The sequence below is a fragment of the Thamnophis elegans genome, chromosome 2, assembly GCF_009769535.1.
Source record: "Thamnophis elegans isolate rThaEle1 chromosome 2, rThaEle1.pri, whole genome shotgun sequence".
Lineage (NCBI taxonomy): Eukaryota > Metazoa > Chordata > Lepidosauria > Squamata > Colubridae > Thamnophis > Thamnophis elegans.
The window spans coordinates 130,655,699-130,678,983 of record NC_045542.1 but is presented as its reverse complement, the minus strand read 5'-3'; the positions used below and the strand labels follow the sequence as shown (position 1 = coordinate 130,678,983).

The 23,285-nt window shown below is 39.5% G+C and overlaps 1 protein-coding gene across 1 annotated transcript in view; it reads right to left on the bottom strand.

The window, feature by feature from the left end:
- Nucleotides 1-3,656: 3,656 nt before the first annotated feature.
- The window catches only part of SHQ1 (SHQ1, H/ACA ribonucleoprotein assembly factor), an 80,418-nt gene continuing 60,789 nt past the window's right edge, over nt 3,657-23,285 (bottom strand). The window contains exon 12 of the mRNA XM_032210713.1: nt 3,657-4,678. Coding sequence (XP_032066604.1) covers nt 4,096-4,678 — 583 coding nt within the window. The 3' untranslated portion in view covers nt 3,657-4,095. The remainder of the gene's footprint in view (nt 4,679-23,285) is intronic.

Below are 23,285 nucleotides of genomic sequence, written 5' to 3'. Positions count from 1 at the left end.
CAGTTTTCAGAACATTTAGCTCTGTCATTGATGGCAAGCTGCACACTCAAAAGTTACAAATCAATTGCCCTGGTACATTTGTTGCTTATTGAAACAATCAGAACCTCATCAGTGTTACCTTCACTTGATCCAAAATAAATTCTACATAAGTTCCTGGGATGAGAGAGAAAGATTCAAAGCCAAGTAAAAACTAATGTAGCACATTAGCATTATAAGAGTGTGGGGTATCATCCAGAAGGCTTTCCTCCCCTGAAAGTTTAGTCAGAATTTACTTTAGATAATCTGAACTGACAGGCCTTCTGTTTACACTAAGACACAACTGATTTGGCCCAGTAACTCATTTGAAAGGATTATTGCATTGACTTTCACATGACTTCAGTCTAACCAGTATTTGGCTTTATTGTATAGTCAATTGCCAGACATACTGAGAAGCAAAACATAAAGAAAGACTAATTCGGGGGGGGGGGTTCCCCCTTCAGTAGATCATTAATAATAAACAATGACTCCACTCAGGCTATGTAGAGGCTGCGAGGCTATGGCATTCAAAATAAAATAGACCTATTGCTTTTTTGTGGTTGTTGATCCTGCTTCTCTGACCAATTTGCTCTTTTCTAGAAAAAAATTATCACCTCAGATTACGTCTGCAATTATCAAGTATCAATAAAAGATTCAGATTTATTAACATGAGATAGAAAGTTTAACTACCTATTCACTTATTAACCTTGGGCTTTTAGAAGCTAACTCAAAGTCACAGTATTTTCAGAAATGCTATAGTTCTGTCACACCAAACTTAAGTTCCAGACAATGGAAGTTCATCTCTGTATATTGTGTAACATACACAGTGTTGTTAATTTATTTTTCCAGGATAGTCACATTATGTTTTGATGTTTTTGCTTCAACCAGATGATGGACTGCGATCTCTGAAAATTTAACTCAGGTGTGACTGACCCAAGATGGCTGGGTCAGGACAGAACAACTTGAACTGGCTAACTCTGACGTGAGGACAATTCAGTCCTCTGTAACTCTCTTCAGCCTCAATGGTGGGACTCCTGCTGGATAGGGCTGCTGCTGCTGTTGCAGTGGGGTAAGGTGAGGCAAGGAGAAGGACAGGACCGCCCTGATGCCCTTGGCTTATTTGATGCCCTGGGCTCACATCCAGCTGGCTATCACTGCCGGCCAAGGGGCCAACAGCTGCAGCTGCTGCTGGGCACCACCAGCCTGTGCGCTCACCACCTGTTCGTGCATGTAGGAGTGCCCAGTCAGACTGGGGTGAGCCGGGGTGGTGGGGGCCACTCCCTCACCATCACCAGAGTGGCCCTGTGGGCCAGATCTAATCATATCGAGGGCCATATTTGGCCTGTAGGCCTTGAGTTGATTTAAATGATCATAAATTAGGTGCCACCAGACCTAATTTTTGTTAAGAAGCTTCAGGATTTAATAGCACTTTGACTTTGAGGAAGAACATGAAATTTGGACTGAATATATGTGAGCATGTAGTTCTGTCAACAACCCTTGGAAGAAGCTTTATCTGTTCCTGGATTTGTGCAGCTGTCTTGGAATCAAGGGGAAATTAACATGTTATGTTTCAGGTGTTGCTAAGAATGCTAATATTTTACATTAATAAATACCAGTAAACAATAATCTCATGCATCTGTTGTGGGGAAAGTATGAAGACGACCTGAGTAGGAACATCTGCCCCACAGATGTTAAATAGGAACTGGTGGAATCATAAAGAGAAGCATGTTTTTTTCCCTATAAGTACTTTTACAAATATAATAAATGAATACATTTGGAGAGAAAAGCAGTAAAGATTAACAAAGATTGACAATCATCTTGATATCTGAGAGGGTTGTGATCATGGATCGTAGGGTGGTTAAAAGCCACACTGAAATAGGAATAAGATTTGATTGAGTTTTGAAGGGATTCTGCTCTGTCCACTTTAAAAAAAAAATATTTATGTTAAACCTATATTGGGCTTATGTGGAAGGAGTGTTGCTACATTATGATCTCATAGCATAACTGTTACCGATTATTGTAGGAAAGCACATTCTAATATTATTTTAAGGAAACACTTGAACATAATATGCTGTTTTCAGAGGCAGCCTTATGCCATGCCTAGAGCATAATTCAGTCAAAACAAAAACTAGTTCTAGAATTTCATATATTTCTAAAACATAAAGTGAAAGCTGTTGTTTTCTCTGAGGGGTAAACAATCATAAATATCGGGAGTGTGGGTGAAAAATCAACCCCCAAAGTCACAACAAAGTCAGATTGAAGTAAAGATTTTGATTATGTAGGAAAAGGGTGGAATAAAGAGTGTATTTTCATCAATAGAGCAGTCAATTCTCAATGAGGAAGCACACTTCATTGCCTGTCACAAAATGGCGGGCTGAAAATGAATAATGGGCCACTTACATTTTGCAGTAACAGTTCCAGTGCTTGAACGTATGTATACATGATATCTCTACAGTTTTATTTTCAAATTTGTACAAACTAAACATATTTACCTAGCTGGTGCCTTAGGTGCATTTTCTATGTAGTTTATTATTATCACTAATCACTGTGGAAATACATTATGAAAAATTGCAAATAATATGAAAAAGTATGCCAAAGTATGAATACTGACATACATATTGTGCATCTTGGATGCAAATGAAAAAATACAGCTTTGCCTATTAGTAGCAATAATATTAAAAAAGAACATGATTTGGGCATATAGCTGTAATTGAAAAATGTTCATCTGTGCTCATCACACTCATCTTTTATTAAGCCACTGATATAATTACAACTATATTATTTCCTACAGTTCAGATCTGCATTCTAGCCAGCAAATCCCATTTTCTTCAGCTGAGACATAGACCAGTAGCATAAAGATAATCTACAATCAAATGTTTAACCATCAGCAGTGAAATATAAATATAGTTACATCTCACAAATGAGGATTTTGATGGATAGAAATCTATCAATTTTACTCTCCATGAGTTTTAATCCTTCCATCCCAGTTTTTAAGTTTCCTAATCTTATTTTTACATTTTTAGCAAAGATTGGTAAGAATGTATTTGTACTTATAATTCTCATTCATCCAAATATACATAAGATAAGGTGGGATTTTTGACTATATACCCAAAGAGAATACATATCAATTCCTTCTCTTTTTGTCATATGTATAGCTAAAACAAATATCTTAGCTGTTATTGATTTTCGTCAATAACATTTACAAGTATTTCTCCTAATTATACCAATATTGTTGATTCAGCCTCTGAAATTTGCATATTGATTTTCTCTGTGGTGGTGAATGATCACAATAAAATATTTCAATATATATCATGCACACTGTATGATATAGCTAAGCATACATACACAACCTAATTTATGTTCAAATTTTTGAGAAGATAATTACATTTCATAATTTGCATAAAAATAAATATTGAGAGATATCTCGATTCCAATTATATTGTTTAAAGAATTGAATTTAGATTGGTTCATAGTAAAATATTAACTGAACCAATTTTTTCCCCATCACTGTCTGTAGTAAGTCCCAGTAAATTCCACAAAATTCAGTACTGGGAAATATTATTACCATTAATCTGAACAGATATTGAACATGCTGCATATAGAAATCAACTTGGAATTCAAAGATACTACATGCAAACATCTGGAAACTACAAGGCTTTTTACTTCTACTCAGGCACAAACACCTCAAAATAAACAAGATATTAAGCTGTTAAAAGAATTAATTTTAAAATACAAAAACAGTTAAGCATACTTTTTTCCATAAACCAATAACCTTCTTCCATATTTTATACTTTCCTAATGCAATTAAACTATTGTAATGTTAAGATTATAGAAAATCTTATTTTAAGTTTCAAAATTAAATTAGACTTTATTACTATTACATATTTATAACACTTTTATCTCATAAAGATCTTGATGAGGGACACCCATATTAAAAAAAAATACTAGTTTGGCTTCCATATATTAACAAATTCTCCCTAATTATTGTCTAAGAAGCTTCATCTGTAATACCCAAAAACTTTGGAGTCACCTCCAAGAAACATTCCTTTTAATTAGGATCCAGTAAAATGTTCCTTGTAATTAGGATCCTCCAGGCTGAGCTGTGCAGTTGGTTCCCATGTCTTGCGAAGAGCTGCTGCAGTCCTGGCCATCATCCTTTAGAGAAGGTGCAGCTTCAGGCAACTCCGTCAGCCTTACTGCCGCTTGCATTTTCTTTTCTAATTCCTCTATCAGTCCTCCCGAAACAGATGTAGACTGTAGAGAAAGCTTTGATTTTTCATTACTACCCTCCAGTGTCAAAGTCCCTGTGTCTCGCCTTAATCCATTATCGTCAATAAGTGGGGCTGTCCTCTCCTCTAGGAGTGTGCATTGCAAAGGATTTATTTTCCCATCTTCACTGGCTGAGGACTCTTGTTCATCCGAATCAGAGACTTCTGTCTCGTATGATGAAGTGCTGCCCGAGTCCTCGAATTCACTGGCATCTTCTCGGGAGGGAGGAGGCAGCTGCTGCTCAGAATTGCCTGCGTCAATCGCTTTTAACTCTTTCTCTTCCTCGTGTACCAGAAGCGCGGCTGTTTCCAGCTCATTTAATTCGAAACCCAAGTCCTCCTTACTCAGCTCTGCTTTCTGCATGGATTCAGCGAGTGCTGCCAAGTTCTTTGACCTGTGGAAGGGAAGATCCAAAATCATTCAGTGTCTTGAATGACACAAATGCAAAAGTGATTAAATCAGTGGCTCCCAAAATGGGCCCAATGCCCCACAGGGGGGCAATTTGATTTTTAATGTGGGCAATTTAAACTTTGTTTACACCATGTTAATGACTAGTAAGGCTTCCTCCACATGAATAGAGTTCACTTTTTGAGTAAAGTAAGAATTATATGTCTGGGCGGGGGTGTGTGTGTGCCAGGATTTTAAAGATGTTTAGGTGGGTCATGGCCAAAAAAAGGTTGGGAGCCACTGGACTAAACCAATGCAAATAATACACAAGACAATAGATAACAAGGCTCCCATGAGTAGATTTTCTGATTATTCATCAGCGGAGCGTCATTCATGCTTCTGGTTCTTTTTGTCTGTTTGATTTATTAAAGCACCTTTCCCCTTAATTCCATGATTGCTACAATTCCTCAGTAAATTCAGTACTGACGGGATGAAAGGAGAGACAACATTCTTCAGGGGGGGGTGAAAGCTTTGACAGCTGCCCAATTGTTAGGCTTGGCAATGGACAATGGGTTGACCGGGCCAAGAAAGCTTTTCTTCCTCCCTCCCTTCCCATTGTTCCTCTGATAAACACATATCCCTGCAGACTAGATTTATTTTTGTACTTGATGAGTTTATATAGCCACCCATCTCACACACATGCCTGTGGGTGGTATACAAAGATAAAAACACAAAAACAATAGAATGAAATAACGAAAGAAAAGCAAGAAAATTCATTTTAAACTTAAACATAATACAACCCATTATGTGAAAAGCATAATTTGCAGGACGATGAACTCATTTTCAAAGTAGCAATACAGCCACTCTGCAGGCTCCACACCCACTTCATCAGGCCTCCCTAGACCTAGTGACAAAGTCATCCCTTCAGGTCCTTCTGGGAGGCCAGCAAAGTTGGGGCCAATCTGACCTCAGGGAGAATAATGTTGCAAAAAATGGGTGCCAATGCAGAAAAGGCTCTTCTCTTGGATTCTATCAGGCAATACTACTTGCTGGATGGGATCAGCAACATGCTCTTTATGCTAAATCTGATGAGGCAGGTAAAGGTAATTGGAGAGAGGCAGTCCTTCAAATAATCTAGCCCCATGTTATATAGGGCTGTAGCAGTAATTACCAGCCCCATGACTTGAACACAGAAGCAAACTGCTAACCAATGTAGCTAGCAGAGCAGAGGTGTAAAGTGTACTGATCTAGGTTCCCATGTCATTCATTTTTGTACCAGCTGGAGTTTCCAGATGCTCTTCAAAGCCAGTCCCATGTACATCATGTTACAGTAATACATGTGGGAGGTGACAAGGGCATGAGTGATTTGAGTGCAGGGTCTCCTGGTCTAGGAATAAGAGCAAGTGGCATATGACTCAAAGTTGTGCAGAGTTCTTCCCAGCCATGATTGGCATTTGCTCATCGAACATGAGTCATGAGTTCCACAAGGATCGCCAGATTGTGCACAGAGTGTGTCTGGAACAGTACCACCCTACCCAAAACTAAAGATGGTAAATTCTCAAGTGCTGGTGGCCCTAAAAGCCGCCAGTGTTGGGCTGAAGCCTCTTGTCCCCTATCTAAATCCCCAAGTTGATATCAAGACAGGATATCAATAGCATTGCTTATTTCACTTGATGTGAAGCAAGCAATTTGAAAAGAAGTGTGATGCATAATGATGATACCTCACCCCATGGCTAAAGATGACTTATATCAATTGCTTCATGTAGATCAGGGGTGTCAAACTCATGGTATCACATTGTCATCATGTGACGTATCACGATTGTTTTCCCCTATGTTAAATTTGGGATGGACGTGGCCAGCTTGTGACACATCCAGCCTGCGAGCTACAAGTTTGACACCTCTGATGTAGATGTTAAACAGGACAGGAGATTTTGGCTGGGTCAGGATAGTTAGAAGAATAAAATGTGAAGTACTACCCTCTCCCACTGTTCTTAATCAGGATCAATGATCAAATTGTATTTTCAGGATTAATGGCAGTATCCCTCTGAATAACAACTGAGAGAGGATGTCTTCTGCATGTCCTAGCTGCCGAATTGCTGGCTAGCAGATCTTTATAAAATGCTTTTCAGACTCTCGCCATTGTATTATTTTATTTAATTATTTTATTTATTGGATTTCTATGTTGTCATCACAATCTGGTGACTCTGGGCATTTTTTACAATATGGCAACAGTTAAAAAGTGTTTAAGAAGTTAAAAAGCAAAAAAACCCAGTTAAAATAGAATAAAATTCTACATATTAAAATTAAAAAGCAAGATGATGATCAGCTTGGAACTTTTTCTCTATCTCATCAGCCACCTTCAATGTAGCGGACTCCTGTCAGACACCAGACCAAAAGGTAGACAAGTTTTTAGGCTCTTCCAGAAAGCCATTAGTGGGAGGGAGGGGGAGATTTCATCTCTAAGAAGAAGCTATTCCTGGTCTCCTCTAGAGGCTGGTCTCCTCTAGTTGCAATTCTTTGGCTGATGGGTAATGAGTGAGGTAGGTTGATCCCATAACACTTTCCCTAACATTCTCCTTTAAACATATGGATAATAAAAGGCTGCATTGATTTGTAATCTGGAGAAATATGAATTCAACAAACTGCAAAGGTATTTCTAAAACATTAGAGGGAAAAAGAGCAACCTCTTTCCCGCTCCCCTCAATATTCTAAAATCATTTCCTGATACTATTCAGCAGCCTGTAAACCACTGGACACTTTATGCTACATCTATTTACTCATGATAGCCACCAATATTTTAAAAAAATATAAAATTAACATAACTCTGAGATCAATTAACAATTACAAGCCTGATTAAACAGATGCAGGTTTACAGATTTTCTGTTTCCTGAAAGGGCCAGAGGTAATTCTTGAACGCTTTGTTACCAAAAAGGTCAATATCACCACTTCAAATTATGCTTGAGAGGGTCCTGGCAACAAATGCCCAATACCCTATTATACAAGCTTCAAATGATTCCTGTAAATTCAGTGACAGATGAAGATCAAGTTGCATTTTCAGAGTGAATACAGTATATATATTTCTTTCAGAAGAATGCATGGCTGTTTGAACTTTAATCCTAAATCAACTCTCTACTGACAATGGTAGTCTTGTGTCTGGATTAAATGGTAGCTTGTTCTCCCTCATCCATGTGTCACTGAGTTTAGACAATGCTTCCTTAAGAGTAGCTGGAAAGCAGAAACAGATCATTCCAAGTTCTGAATGATCACCCTCAGTGTTTCATGTAGCTATTGAATGTCAAGAGGGATAAGTTGGAATCTTATGGGATATTAGAGGTCAGAAATCCAGGCTCATATAGTAAACTGCAGTATTGTGCTTAATATCCAATTCTTCCTGACAATCATGAAGGATAGTCTTAATAACAGAAGTTGTGAGCAATTCAGGAAAATTAGCAAGTCTGTATTTATCCCATCCAATTTCAACCAAGACATTGCAGTACTTATCTTGCTTGAAAGCCCACCTGAAATGGATCCAGATAGTACATTTAAGCACCTTTACTGTTGGAAGCAGGGGTGGGTTTCAACCGGTTCGCGGTGGTCCCCGCGAACCGGTTGGTCAGCGAACCCGGAAGTAAGTAACTTCCGGGAACGGCGAAGGGCCCACCCGCCCGCCCTCCTTACCGGTCTTTGAAGGCTTCTGCGCTTCCACACAGGAGCATGGCACATACAGCGCCTGCGCGATTCTCCGCAAGCAGCTGGATGGCACATACAGTGCCTGCGCAAGTCTCCGCGAGCAGCTGGAGCATCGCGCAGGCGCTAAGACGCATGCGTGAACTGCGCACGTGCATGAGGACGCCGTTGGAACGGGATTAGCAACCCACCCCTGGTTGGAAGCAATGTGTGCCAAGACCATTATTCACTCAGCAAATGTAAACTGTGGTCTTCTTTATTTCCAACATCAACTCCCAGTACCAAAAATTAACAAGGGATTTCCCTTCCCACATCAACTTGCCCAGAAGCCAATCTGGGCATCTCTAATCTTCAGAGAGCAAAGGAAAGGCATAAGAGTTGTAGTGGTGCAGTGGTTAGAATGCAGTATTGCAGGCTAATTCTGCTGACTGCCAACAGTTCGATTCTCACCAGCTTAAAGTTGACCCAGCCTCCCAGTCTTCCAAGGTCAGTAAAATGAGGACCCAGATTGCTGGGGGCAATATGCAAAGCACTATGAAGCAATATATACAATAGGTCCAAGTGCTATTGCTATTGCTATAAATGGCTGCTTGTGGTGGGAGATGGAATCTCAGGAATGCCAAAGAAAAGAAGAAATATTTCATTGTAAATTAAAATTCTTCAGCCTCGCTTAAAAAGCACAGCACAATTAAGAGGACGTGGAAATATGCTTCTTAAAGAGCCCCCCAAAAAGGTTAATTTGTAATACTTTGTGCCAATGACATTTTCTTTGTGTGTGTGTATGCTTGGGAATGTACTTCCCCTTTTTCCTGTTTACATTTTTGGTCACATTCATTTCAGTCATGGCATTGCTTCAATTTGGTAAAAGCCTATTAATACAAGCACATGCAAACTGTTCAAATTAAAAAAAAGAAATGGTGCATGCCTCTTTATCACTCTCACTGGGTAGGAACAACACAGTCGCAATTAGCATCTCTCCCTGTCAGCATGGCATGAATGATATGTTTGAAGGCATGACAATTGTATAGATGAGCAGATGCAAGTGAGAATTGTTTCTTCTACAATCTTTTCCCATTTTATGAAAGCCACCTGCTTCTTAAATAAAAAAATGTACAGTCTGCACACTTATTTAAATTCCCTGTCTCTATAGCTATGTCATACAGGAACAAAATGTGTTAATTGCATTAAGGGAAACTGAACTGAAATTTTTATGTGTCGTTTTTTTCTTAAAGACTCTAGAGAATTCAATGTTATTTGATCGTTTTTAAATATTTCTACATAGATAATATTTAGGGAATATAGAAGAGCAAGGGCAGATCCTTCAGCATAATTATCATCATTATCTCCCACTCGCCAGGTCTGCAACAGCTGTTTCTCCAGGCTCTGGTTCCTCAGATTCTTTTAAGTGGCAGCATCAGGAATCTGAACTTAGCATGTGCTCTCCACACTTAGCTGCTGAGCTACCACCTTTCTCTTAATAGTCTTATAATTGGGGTTGAACATTCTGCTGGAACATGTTTTCAGAGGCTGCATTGCCCCCTGGAATGAAGGTAATTTAGAAAGGGCTGAGAACATTAAAAAGAAAAAGAAAAAACCCACGCCATCCAGTTGTCTCCGTCCTTTCCACGCACTTTTAAATAAAATTCCTTTAGGAGATTAAGAAATGCTCTCTGTGTTATACTGAGTAATTATCCCTCCTGGGAACTAGAATATAAAGATCTTTAAAATCATTCGGCTGAGAGAACAAGCACTTTTAACTTTTGCCTCACAGGAGTTGTGTATTACATTATCAGCTGCTCGCTCTGGTGTCACTGTGTCATGCCTCGCAGGTTAGTAGACTTTGGCAGAGGAAATGAAACCCAATCAGTTACAGCGGGATTTATTGCAGACCTGCTGTTGCAGGAAGTGGTGAAAAGTTGATTGATAGCCTGAGAAAAAAAAACCCCCAGTGCTGCAAAAACAAAATAAAACCCGAACAAAAAACTACAACTAAAACAAAAAATGCCAGCATGTGTCTACTATTCACACTTGATTTCCTTTTCCTCCTTACCCTTATTCTTGTTCATTTCATGCAATAGTATTGTTTTATTCTCTTCTTTGTAAAAAATGTATTTACATACATCCAAGAACTCCACAAATCAACCAGAACGTAATATATTTAACCTACCAACATTGTAGATTTTTTTCTACCGTTTAATTACATGACAGGACAGCTACAGCCATACTTAATATAGGGCTGTATACTTTGGTTATTTTAGAAATGGACTGATGTAAACTTCCCATTTGTCAGTTATCTATCTTTGACTATGTAGAAAAATAAACTTCCTATGACCTATATACTATTTAATCTCCCTATATAACCTTAAAGAGATATACAATAATTATATTTTGTATTTATTAAAGACTTTTTTGACACATTAAAAAGCATTTGTAAATCAGTTGCAGATTCCTTTTAAAGAGAAGAAAAAAATACTGTGTTCTTTGCTGTAATCTTTCTGTTTCCTCAGCATTAAAGATGGAGAGCTATTCAAGTATTTAAACTCTAGTGTGCAACAAAGAAACCTCGTAACAGCAGCCGTTCCTTTCAAAAGACAAACATCCATGTTATCAGAATGAATATTACATATGTTTGGCTGACAGCCAGATCAGCAAACTTCATAACACCAGGAGCATTATAAGCACTTCACAATTCTGGCAAGGAGCCAGGCAAACGTATGACTCATTCAAACAAGACACTGGTGTTTATTTTTAAAGATACAGACATAATCTCTTGTCTTCCATTTGTGCTGCAAATCACAGTCCTGACATCTTATCAAAAGCAAGGATATAACATGCACTCTGCTCAGAAAACAAGCACAACAGGCAGAATTTCCTGTCACATGGGTACCTCCAACATGTGTCTCTTTTCCTGACAAACAAGAGCAAGTAAAACAGGCCTTTTTCAAACAAATTCAGCCACAAAGTCAAGAGGATGACAAGTACATGCCATCTGAGGAAGACAGTTGTATTATCAAGAACCATTCCTGGACTATAATTCCTGAGAAGGAGAAACCTCGCCTGAACCAATTTCAAGCTATTCAGGGGGCTTCTTGGTGTTGTGCATATGAAGGAAGAAGCCTGGTTGAGTTGGACATAAATCCTGGGGAAATACAGGAGCACATCTGTGTATCCTCTCCACAATAGGTTGGGGCTGATTTGGCGTGGAATATTTCCTCTGGAAATATTTTTCAGCTTCCCGGTCTAGTCATTCCAGCATATATATTCCCTAGGTAAATAGTAGGGTGTAAAGCTAAAGTTCACCTTACTAGCCTTATAATTTAAAACAAATGGAAAAATTATCACTGGGGAAGCAAGAACATGCTCTTAGAAACAGATCTTCAGCTGTGCTTTCAACACTGTTCTTTTTGCCCTTTAATTTTTTAAGCATTTTTTAAAAACCTAGAATAATTTGTTTCTTGCTCCTAATGGTTTGCGTCAGTTTCTGTCTCTACTTTCCTGTCCACCTCAACCTTCCCCATCCAGTAGATCCTTTCTTTGAAGAAATCTTCCATCTCTGTCTTATCCAGCCTCCAGGCTTTCTCCTGAGCAGTGCAGGTATCATTTTCCTTGAAAGAAACTAGGAATAGACCCATTCAAAGTAATTCCACTACAATTTCATTACTATCATCACAAAAATCAAATTTCTTTGCAGATTTCCCCCCCTTAAATGAAGACAAGCATGTAGCCAAAACCCATTGTGAGTATGTTCCATTTATCAGAAAAAGAAAAATAGTGCTTTGATATGAGAGAAGACTTGGAGAAAAATAGTGCTTTCATGCTTCCATGAAAATATTGAGTTTACTATAGATAGTCCTCAATTTGTTCAGCGATTGTTGAAAGTTAAAACAACGCTGAACGATGGGGGACTTACAATGAGTTGTGGCTACCAGAGCACCCCCTCAGGACATGATTGTGATTCAGGTGCTTTGCAACTGACTTGTACTTACAATATTTGCAGCATCCTATGGTTACATATAAATCCAATAAACAAACAAACAAACAAACAAACATGATTGCCACCTGTGATCCTCACTGCTGATTTAGGACAAGCAAAGTCAATGGGGAAGCCAGCAGGAGGTCACAAATGGCAATTATGTGATGCCATGCTTAACAACTGTGTGGGATTGAATTGACAACAGTAACTGGAACTGGTACATTGACTTTCATAAGTTGTTGTGGTCATATCACATTGTGTTTTATGACTGTCACTAAGCAAGACCTCTCAGTCCCAATTACTGTCTTTAAACTATGGCTATTTATGCCGTAAACTGTATTTTAATGGTAACAGATGTATAGAAATGTTATACTGTACCTATACAGAAAAAAAACATGGGTTGCATGCTGGCTGAAATATTCCATAAAATGGGGGCCATCATTGAGAATGTCTGTTACCCAAACCATATGCCATGAACTCACAAGGTGAGAGGTACAGTAGGCCTTTTCTAGATTATTGGACTGGATGGATTTAATTTTGCCATTCAATGTTGATGTATTCCAGTGTTTGCTGTCAAGCTTTAAAATACTAACCAGCACTTGTACTATACCAAGATGTCTACTGACAATGTAGTAACTTTAGAATAGGTATTATTCTTGCTTAACTGGACTGATCCATCAGGAATCTAGTAGCTGCAGTTTGCACCAACCATTGCACTAATCAAGTCTGAGGGTGGTAAGTCATTTGTTACGTTGTCAAGACTACTTAGCACTAGCTGAAGCTGGACAAAGCCTGCCCTGTCCATGGCTTTCACCTGCTATTTAAGAAGGAAAGCCAACTTTAGGAGAATTTCCTAGTCATGAACCAACTCTGTGGGGAGAAGCATCATGTTATCCAGAGTATCTTTGGAGTAAATGTTATAAGATCACTACAACGTCTATGGATGACAAGCAATTCATAGAGAGGTTCTAGGGGCTTCATCACTGTAGGTTAGTGTGCCTTTTGGTGAGGTTAGGTTACCTTTTGGCCATCATGTGCCAAAGGCGGGGGGAGTGCAGGGGAGTCATGTATGGATGTGCCAACACCTATAATTCTATGCATGTGACCCCGCTGCACACATGCATGCATGACCTCTGCCCTCCCCCTGCTTTTGGTCCACGATGGACCCATTTCTCACCTTTCCCAGGCTCCTGAGGCTTTTTAGGAGCATGGGGAGGGCGAAAACGCCCCCCCCTGCCCCCCCCGGAGGGCGCTTTCAGAGCGTCCTCTGGAGAGGAGGGAGAAAAACAGCCCTACGGGCAACCCAGAAATCCATTCCCGAACTTCCGGTTTGTGCGTCAGGTTGTTTTCGTGTGAAAAACAGCTGAAAATGAAGGCCGAAATCAGCTGGCTAGTGCGTGCATGTGCGCTGGAGCTGACAGTGCAATGCCTCGTGTGCCCTAAGAAATGGCTCCGTGTGCCACCTGTAGCACCTGTGCCATAGGTTTGCCATCACGGCTGTAGGTTTTCAAAAAAAGACTGGGCAGTCACCTGTCTGAAATGGTATAGGGCAGTGATGGCGAACCTTTTTCTCCTCGGGTGCCAAAAGCACAAGCACTATCATGCTCGCTCGCATGCCCACCACATAATTTAATGCCTGCGCCATGTCCCCTGCGCATGCACGCTCATCCCCTCATCCCCTCACGCATGGCTTTCTTGGAGCCTGGGAAGGTGAAAAAGAGCCCAACACGCAAACTGGAAGTTCGAGAACTGACTTAAGGGTTGCCCACTGAGATGTTTTCCTTCCTCTGGAGGTCTAAAAACAGCCAAACGTGCAACCTAGAAGTCTGTTCCTGAACTTTTGGTTTGTGTGTTTGGCGGTTTTTCGCCCTCTAGAGGGTTCAGGAGGTTTCCCTGAAGCCTCCAGAGGACAAAAAACAGCCCAACATGCAAACCGGAAGTTTGGGAAGGGACTTCCAGGTTGCACGTTCAGTTGTCTTTTGTCCTCTGGAGGCTTTAGGAAAGCCTCCTGAAGCCTTCAGAGGGTGAAAAACTGGCAAACACGCAAACTGCCCACTGTATGTTTTTAAAAGAATATCGGCTCAAGCTGAGGTTACAATAGATAACTGGGGATTTTTGCCACGTTAATGATACGTCAACCATATTATGAATGATCTTCCCCAGAAATTTCTAGTGAGTGCTAAATAATATGGGGGTTGAATAACATGGGGGAAAGCACCAAACATCATTAAACCCTATACTGGGTTTTCCAGAGGTTTTAGTGCTATTCCCTGCTATGACAATTGATTTAGAATGCTCATTGAATTAGCAGTAGAAGTACTGTCAAACAATACCCACAACCTGTAATTCTCATAGACAATTTAGAAGGATTGAGACTGTCAAACATCATTAAGAGAACTAATAGAAGAATGAGTGTACTTCCCCTATTGAAGTACAGATGGAACCAACCAGAGTCACCAATGCAGCTCCTCTCCTATGACCAGATCCAAATCTTCTCTGGACAGAATCTAGGGAATCCATTTTCTCTAACTACTTTGCTGCCACCTTTTCAACTACTTTTGTAAGAAAGGGAAGATTGGAAACTGGACAAAAGCTGCCATATAAAGTTGCCTTCTTTAAGGTGTGATTTAATATCTAATAGACCTGAGGAGTACGGAAGGTGCAGAAATCTCTCTTCTCTATTACAGAAGAGAGTCTTGAATCCAAGGGAGGAGAATTGTGAGAAAGAGATTTCAGCAATTCTGCTGTCTTAAAATTGTGAGGGAGAATTACTCCGGTAGGCTTTCAAAACTTTCTCACATTATGCTGCTGGCAGTAAAAGTCTTTCCAGAAATCCATGTACTTTTGGTTTGCGAAGCTTGATAATGAAGTAGTATTGTAGTAATGAAGTAGTGAGGGTATAACAAGAAGCAATGGGTGGAAACTAATCAAGGAGAGACGCAATTTAGAACTAAGAAGTAGTTTCCTGACAGTTAGAACAATTAATCAGTGGAACAACTTGCCTCCAGAAGTTGTGAATGCTCCAATACTGGAAGTTTTTAAGAAGATGGAGAACCATTTGTCTGAAATGGTATACGGTTTCCTGCCTAAGCAGGGGGTTGGACTAGAAGACCTCCAAGGTCCCTTCCAAATCTATTATTCTATTCTATTACAGCCTCATCACTGACTATCTCCTAGTGCCAGCTGCTCACACCTCTTCCAGCATCCAAAAGAAGAGAGTCTTGCTTCAGCCTGCAGGTGGCAGAATTCAAACCATAGAGAACACTGTTAACTTTTTCAAGCTCAAGATGAATCAAATCCCCGGTAGCAACAGGGGTGGGTGGTGGGTGGAGGAGATACTTTTCATTAAAATAGATCCTTCCTAACTGGAGTGGTTATGAACAACTTTATCAAGAAACCTGAAAAAATATAACTTTCATACCAGTGGTGGGTTCCGGTACAGTTGAAACGGGGCCTGGCATCCTCCACATGAACGTGCACAGCGTGCACATGCGTCTTACCATGCGAGTGCTCAGAAGCACCAAAGACTTTAAAGACAGGTAAGGAGCACGGGGGGGGGGGGGCGCGGGCCCTCCGGAGCACCGTACTGGAACAGTACCCAGTACTCCGGGCAAGCTCTGGTACGCCCGTACCGGGGCTTACCGCCTGGAACCCACTACTGCTTCATACCTATGTTTTATCCCAAAATCTTCTCTAAAAGGTTAGGTTAGGTTAGGTTTAGGTTTATTTAGCTTGTATGCTGCTCTACTCCCGGGAGACTCAGGGCAGCTAACAATAAGAAGGGAAGGGGATACAAAAATGAAAACAACAATTAAAATTCAGCAACAGTCATAACATCAGATGGGGCTGGATAATTCAACAGCCGCAGGCCTGCCGGAACAGCCAGGTCTTAATTGCTTTGTTGATCATCTCAACAAGGCTTCAAGTGGACATCAGCAGTTAATTAAGTATTTGTATATTTAAGCTCTGTGCTCTTACTATCACTATGCCAGAGTGCTGAGTTCTTACCAGCATTCAGTCATGTCAACTAGTTTTCTCTGTTTTTTAAGTCACTTATTCCACCACAGCTGTTTAGTAAACCAAGGGACTGCTAGGGATTGGCAGCAGTCTCCTCAGTTCAACCTCATATAGTCATCTTCCCATTCCTTAAAACTATCAGACATGAGATAGAATTGCTTTCCAAACCCATACAGAAGAATAACAAAATCCATAGTAAGGTGTCCCACTACTCCTGACAACTTCCTAGCTAAAAGGGAGCATTTATTTAACAGCTAAATCTACACCAATGAGAACAGCTGTTGTAAGAATAGTAGCAGCAGTTAGTTCAAGAGGGTTGTGGGGAAGGGAGAAAGGAAGATTTTGCTCCATAAAACTAGGCATTAAAAAAAATTAAAAGATGGAGTTTGCCTGTGACTTCAGGCAGTTTAACTAATTATATAAAAAAGATGTGTCTAAAGCAAGGCATAGAGACTTGGTAAATGTACCCTGAAGTTTTAAACTCCTTTGATAATTTAGGAAGATTAACGCAACTCATTTTAATTTTCCCATGTGATTAATTGAGCCTAGTGAATACATTAAGGTGTACTCAAATCATATGTACATTTACAGCAATGATAGCTTGTTATTATGCCAAGAGTGATCCTACATAAACAAGCATAATACGACTTTTTCAAAATGTTGTTTGTGGTAATTATCAGTTGCTATGCTGCTAACCGCTTAAGGAAAATGTTTAATTGCAAGCTAAATGTATGCATGCTTTTATTTAACACATACCTTCAGGAAGCAGTCAAAGCAGTGAGAGGCAGCTTCCCAAAACGTGCCCATACATCAGGCATAACAACTGATATTTACCACTGCATTACTATGGGTGGGCCTGGTAGTTGCTTGAATTACCTGCCACATTAAAAACCTTTGAAAATTCTGCTGCAACGTCACTTATACTTTCCCTGTCTTATCCAATTCAGTAAGATAGGTTTGTAACATTTTTCAGTCCACCGAACAATGGAATAATGCAAATTCCTTTGCTTTTATATCCTGGACCTTCCTTCTGTTTTGAGGTAGTGGTTTGGTAACTACCATCATAAGCTACTACCATATATGAGGCATATCACCTTAAGTTCATTTCCTATCTGAGGTGTGCTTGAGACAAGAGGCTTCATTCCTTGGGTTGCCCTTCAGGCAATTAAGAAATCATAATGTTAAAAAAGGGAGAAAATATTCAATAATGCCATTTCTTGCAGAGGCATATGACTCACTAGAAAATTCAGCCTTTCCACCTCCAAACTTTGTTGATGATAAAGCACAGGAGATAAACAAAATCAAACTTTATTTTAAAATAGATTACATCTTCTTCGCTTCCATTTAAGGTTAAATTGTAAAACATAACTGTAAATATTTGGTGTTGAAGAAGAAAAAATAGAAATCGTCAGGTGGACAAATGGCAACTGGCAAATTGGTGGGGAAAAAAAAAACCAAAAATATATAAACATATATAGTGCGCCTGATAGTCCACAAGATGGCAGTGGTATGCTATAAATACAGTTCTCCCTGCCAGGGTCTCTTGAAATAAATTGGAAAGAGTGCATGAAACATTATAGCATACAAGAAGATTCTAATGTTAATGTATAGCATTGTGAAATAACTGAGAGGCTGAGAGCAAACATCCAATTTCTTAACTTGTCCACACAAAGAGAAATTATGAGACTTTAGCATGATGCAAAAAATATAAATAAATCTAGCATAAAGAAAGACCTATCTTTTTGGAAATGAGGACCCGGATTGTTGGGGGCAATATGCTGACTCTCTGTAAACCGCTTAGAGAGGCCTGAAAGGCCTATGAAGCGGTATATAAGTCTACTGCTATTGCTATTGCTATTGCTATATTTCTTTGCTTCAGTTACTTCTCCAATTTTGGGAGATATTTCAAGTGTTAATTCAGAAGCTACTGGAGAAATGGAAAACCTCACATCACCCACTTCAATCCATAGATACATCCCAAGCTTTCCTTTTGTTTGTTTTTTAAAGGGCTAAGTTGAGGTAACTTGAGTGTAGATGTAGGCATCACATTTCACTAATGGGGTATGGAATCTGCCATGCAGACTAATCACAAGAAATGTATGTATGAAATATATTCTATCAGTGCTTGCAACAATTTTTGTTACTCTTGTATTACCTATAGAAGACAGAACCAATCTAGACATTCAAATTAATTATATTATTTAATCTAGTGGTGGGTTCCGGGTGGTACGGCCCGGTACGGCCATACCGGTAATAGCCAGGAGCAGCGGCCACTGTATCGGTATGGTGGCTCATTTGGCCCACCTGCCCGCCCCGGTCCTTACTGGTTTTTGAAGCAAACGGCCCAATTGTGCACATGCGCACAGCTTGTGGTGCTTGCACAACCTCTGCCGAGCAGCTGGGTGTCACAGGGCAGTGGTGTGTGCATGCATGCGCAGTGCGCATGTCCAACTAAGACGCCTGGCCCCATGTGCACCGTATTGGTGGCGACAGGATCTGGAACCTACCACTGATTTAATCTCCTTGAAAATATATTATTTTGTGTTGGAACTAATAGATAAAATTGAAGGCTCTTCTTTTGATATTGTCAGCTTTCCCAGATAAACCAGATAGGAAAGCCAATCCTGCTTTATTATAAGGCTGCATTAACAGAATCTTGCAAGTCTGAAGGTACAAACTTGATTGATTAGAGTGAGTACTTCCAAATTTCTTTCTCCGACTGATATGCAACCATATTCCTCTGTCTGATTCATCTGTAGGCAGTATCTCTTCCCCTCTTCCCCAAGGAATGAGCAGAGTGTGAACAAGTCATGATAATGTTCCTGCTTTGCCTGTACAAGCCATATAGTTTTTCTTTTTTTAAAAAAGCAACCCTTTGGATTTGTTTACAATCAATCCCACCTCCATTTGAGTGCCATATCTGTAACCAGTATTTAATACGAATTTGATGAGGTTTCTGAGAGGAAATTTGGGAATAGAGAAAAATGGAACTGGAGAAAGTACCTGACATAGAATGCAAAGTTCAGAATATTTAATTATTTAATAGTACCTTCCCCAAAAAGTTCAAGATAACTGCAGTTTTCCCAATTGGGAGTCCCATCAAATAGTTTGGGGGCAGTTGGTACAGATTTTATCTTCTTCCTCAACACTGATCACAAAGATGCAGCCTGAAAACTTCACACAGACGAAACTCTGTATAGGGCTATGATGGCGAACCTATGGCACGTGTGTCACAGGTGGCACACGGAGCCTTTATTAGGGCACGCGAGGCGTTACCCTGTCAGCTCCAGCGCACATGTGCGCGCTGGCCAGCTGACTTTGAGCTTCTTTTAAGGCCATTTTTTGCCCTCCAGAGGTTTCCTTGAAGCCTCCGGAGTGTGAAAAACCAGCCCAATGGGCAAATCAGAAATTCAGGAACAGACTTCCGGTTTGCTCGTAGGGCCATTTTTTAACCCTCCAGAGCCTTCAGGAGGCTTCCCTAAAGGCTCCGGAGGGCAAAAAAGGCCCTACAAGCAAACAGGAAGTGACTTCTGGTTTGCTCGTAGGGGTTTTTTTTCCCCTCCGGAGCCTTAAGGAGGCTTCCCTGAAGGCTCCGGAGGGTGAAAAACGGCCCTGTGGCCAAACTGGAAGTCACCATTCCCAAATGTCCAGTTGCCCACTTTTTCAACCTCCGTGGGCTTCAGGGAAGCTCCTGCAGCCTCTGGAGGGGGCAGGGTGGTGTTTTCGCCTTCCTCAGGCTACTAGAAAGCCTCTGGAGCCTGGGGAGGGCGAAAAAAGTGTGCCAAAAACATGGGGGAGCACTGGTTGAATGCACATGTGCACGGGGGGGGAGTGTATCCATGCCCACTGGGGTCACAGGGATAGCATTATGGGTGTGGGCATGCCCGCATACAACCCTCCTGCACTCCCCCGCTTTTGGCACGCGATCCAAAAAAAACTTAGCTATCACTGGTATAGAGAAACCTCCCCTACCAAAGGAGAAGTGGAAGTCAAATATAAAATAATATGCATAGTAGTATGCAAGGAAGTTGGACCATATACTTTATATCATTCTGATAGTCTTCTGAAAACTTGGTTTCAACCTATTTAGGCCAGACTCCCCCCCCCCCCCCATTTTTTTCTCTCCAGGTTTGGTAAAACAATTGGTTAGGAATTCTAGGAGTTGTAATTTAAAGTTTGTTAGATGGAAAGTTTTGTTGAAAACTTTCTTTGGAGCTTCAGAAAATATGAAATGTAAGGTATTACATTTCATTGTGCATTGGCTAAAGTTTCAAATACTCACAAGTATTTCTACTTCTACAGTTGATTAATTCAAACATTCATGTAATCATTATGAAACACTCCTTTTGAAATATCTACTAATTTGAATTATCAATACTTATTAACAAGTTGTTCATGTTATTAAAATGTTGAATGGGTCGTAACAGTATCACTCAAGGAACTACACAAATGCCACAACTTAAATGACACCATTCAGCACATTCTACATCGTCATCTTTAATATCAATTGTTATCTTAAACCAACATTATTACAATCCATCTTTTAAAACATAATTCTCAGTATTGCTCTCTCATCAAAATACTGACCTGTTTTATTCATTCTATCCTGCAATAAATGGTACTAATTCAAAGTGTTGACATATAGAATCTCTTTTTCCCCAAAATGTTTTAATAACTATACTGATCTACTCTGAAGAGTAAAAAATGCTCACAACAACAACAACAACAACAACAACAAATCTGTCTGGCTTGTCTCAATATTGTCAAGACAATTTTGGGAAAAGTATTTTTGAAATGATGGTCACAACTAGTTGACTTTAGTGGGGTGCACTGTACAGTATCATTAAGGAAGTTGCCAAGTCTAAAGGAGGTAAAATTAATGTGACAATATTTCTTTATGGCAAGCTGGAACGAGGAAGAATAACTTTATTGTCACTTTGAATGTACACTAATCAACATACATTAAAATGAAATTTCGTTGCAAACAGCTCTCAAAGGCTTAACACCTCCAATATACACTAGATAAACATGACAAAATAAAAAGTATGCATATACCCACATATATGACACAGAGAAACAACACTGATGTTCATGTTTGATAATTAACACTGTTTTAAAGAGATTACAGATTAGTCTCTATACTGTAATTAGCAATCTTCCCAACTTCTGATGGTCAGATTGACTGGTTCCTAGTTTTCTGTAATTTCCCTTTTATTCTTTTTAAAGATAGTTATATTTTCTCTCCTATATTCAACCAGTATTTCCTCAGTTCTCTAAGATTTCTAAGTGATACTACATAAGGATTCAATCAAACTATTTCAGTAACCTAGGGTGCAATTAATTTGCTTCTGGAAGTTTAAATGTATTTAAGATAATGGGATTTTCTCTGATCATACTTCTATCAGTCTTAAGATTCAATCTGCCCTTCACAATCTTTTTTATTGTTGTTGGAGAAGACAGAACCAAAATAGGAGTCTATCTTTTCTTTGATAATTGTTAGCATTTGTTAGCTATCTCGGTTGAGCAATCACTATACGTGTTTTTTTCTGTTCCTTTTATTTAGAATGTATCAAAGGGCATTTTTGTAATGCTTTATATTCCTCGGTAATTTCTTTTTTCTGAGTTTTTGCTTTCCTGAAATTAACTTTATTGTTCCAGCATGCCTATGTAATCTTTCTCTTTGTCATCTGGCATTTTCCCACCATTTCCAATATAGATCCCCCCCCCCCCACCTCACAAAAAAGCTCATTTTGATTGTAGCCAAATTGACTTCTTTGTGGTATTCCATTCTAATTCTTGGAAATGTCTGCAATTATACTTTTAGTATCTCATTCTTTAAGAACTCCCACTCACCTTGGGCAACTTTTAACATTAACTTCTTCTTCCATGAGATCTTATTATATATTTTGGGAAGTCTGTGCAATTAACTATACTCACTTCTAATTTCCCTTTAAAAATGTCAGCATTTTATAGTCATTTTCTTCCAATATTTCTGCTACTTCTTAAGGAGAAGCTGAGATAACACTAGGTTGGTGAATATTTTTCTCGCTCCATATTTGCTTGGTTAATACCGAAAGTTTACAAAATAATTATTCCAGCTGGAATCACACAGCTTAAAAACATACCATATAAAACATAACATAAAAACTATACATAGTACTTCCAGACAGATAGCAAACAATTTAGCATAATTTAACTAACAGAAGTGCAACTGTACAAGAAGAATGGAAACATTAATTAAAAACTCAATTAAGTTGAGTTTAATTAACTTAATTTTTATGGGTTTTCAGGAAAGAAAAAGGAATCCTGAAGTAGTACTGTATCATAGTAATATTCAGGAATAATGATCGTGAAGAATATCATTTCTGTCAGAATTTGTGGTGTGTGTGGATGATAGTACTATACTATCCTATATATCTGGATTAGTCAACCGTTTTTGAGATGTGGCTATAATTCAGTCTTCAGATGAGTAGGTTGTGTTGTTATTAGTTACGAAGTTGTATTCGACCCATCGGCAATGTTCCTCCAGGTCTTCCTGTCCTCTACCATCCTCTGGAGTCCATTTAAGCTCACGCCTACTGCTTTGGTGACTCCATCCAGCCACATCCTTCTCTGACGTCTCCTTATTCTTTTGCCCTCAATCTTTCCCAGCATTAGGCTCTTCTCCAGTAAATCCTTCCTTCTCATTAGGTGGGCAAAGTATTTTGAGTTTCATCTTCAGGATCTGGCCTTCTAAAGAGCAGTCAGGAGCCTAGATTGTAGGAGGCTCCAAGTATCATGTGGTCAGAGAAGACGTAGGTTGAATAGTGGCAACCTGGGTTTTTTAGGGGAGTGGGGAGTCGTTTTGAGGTAATTTAAAGAGAGAAATAGGAATAATTTCACCCTCTAATGGACTTGTGGTCCCATATCTACACTTTATTTTTTTGGCCAAAAATCA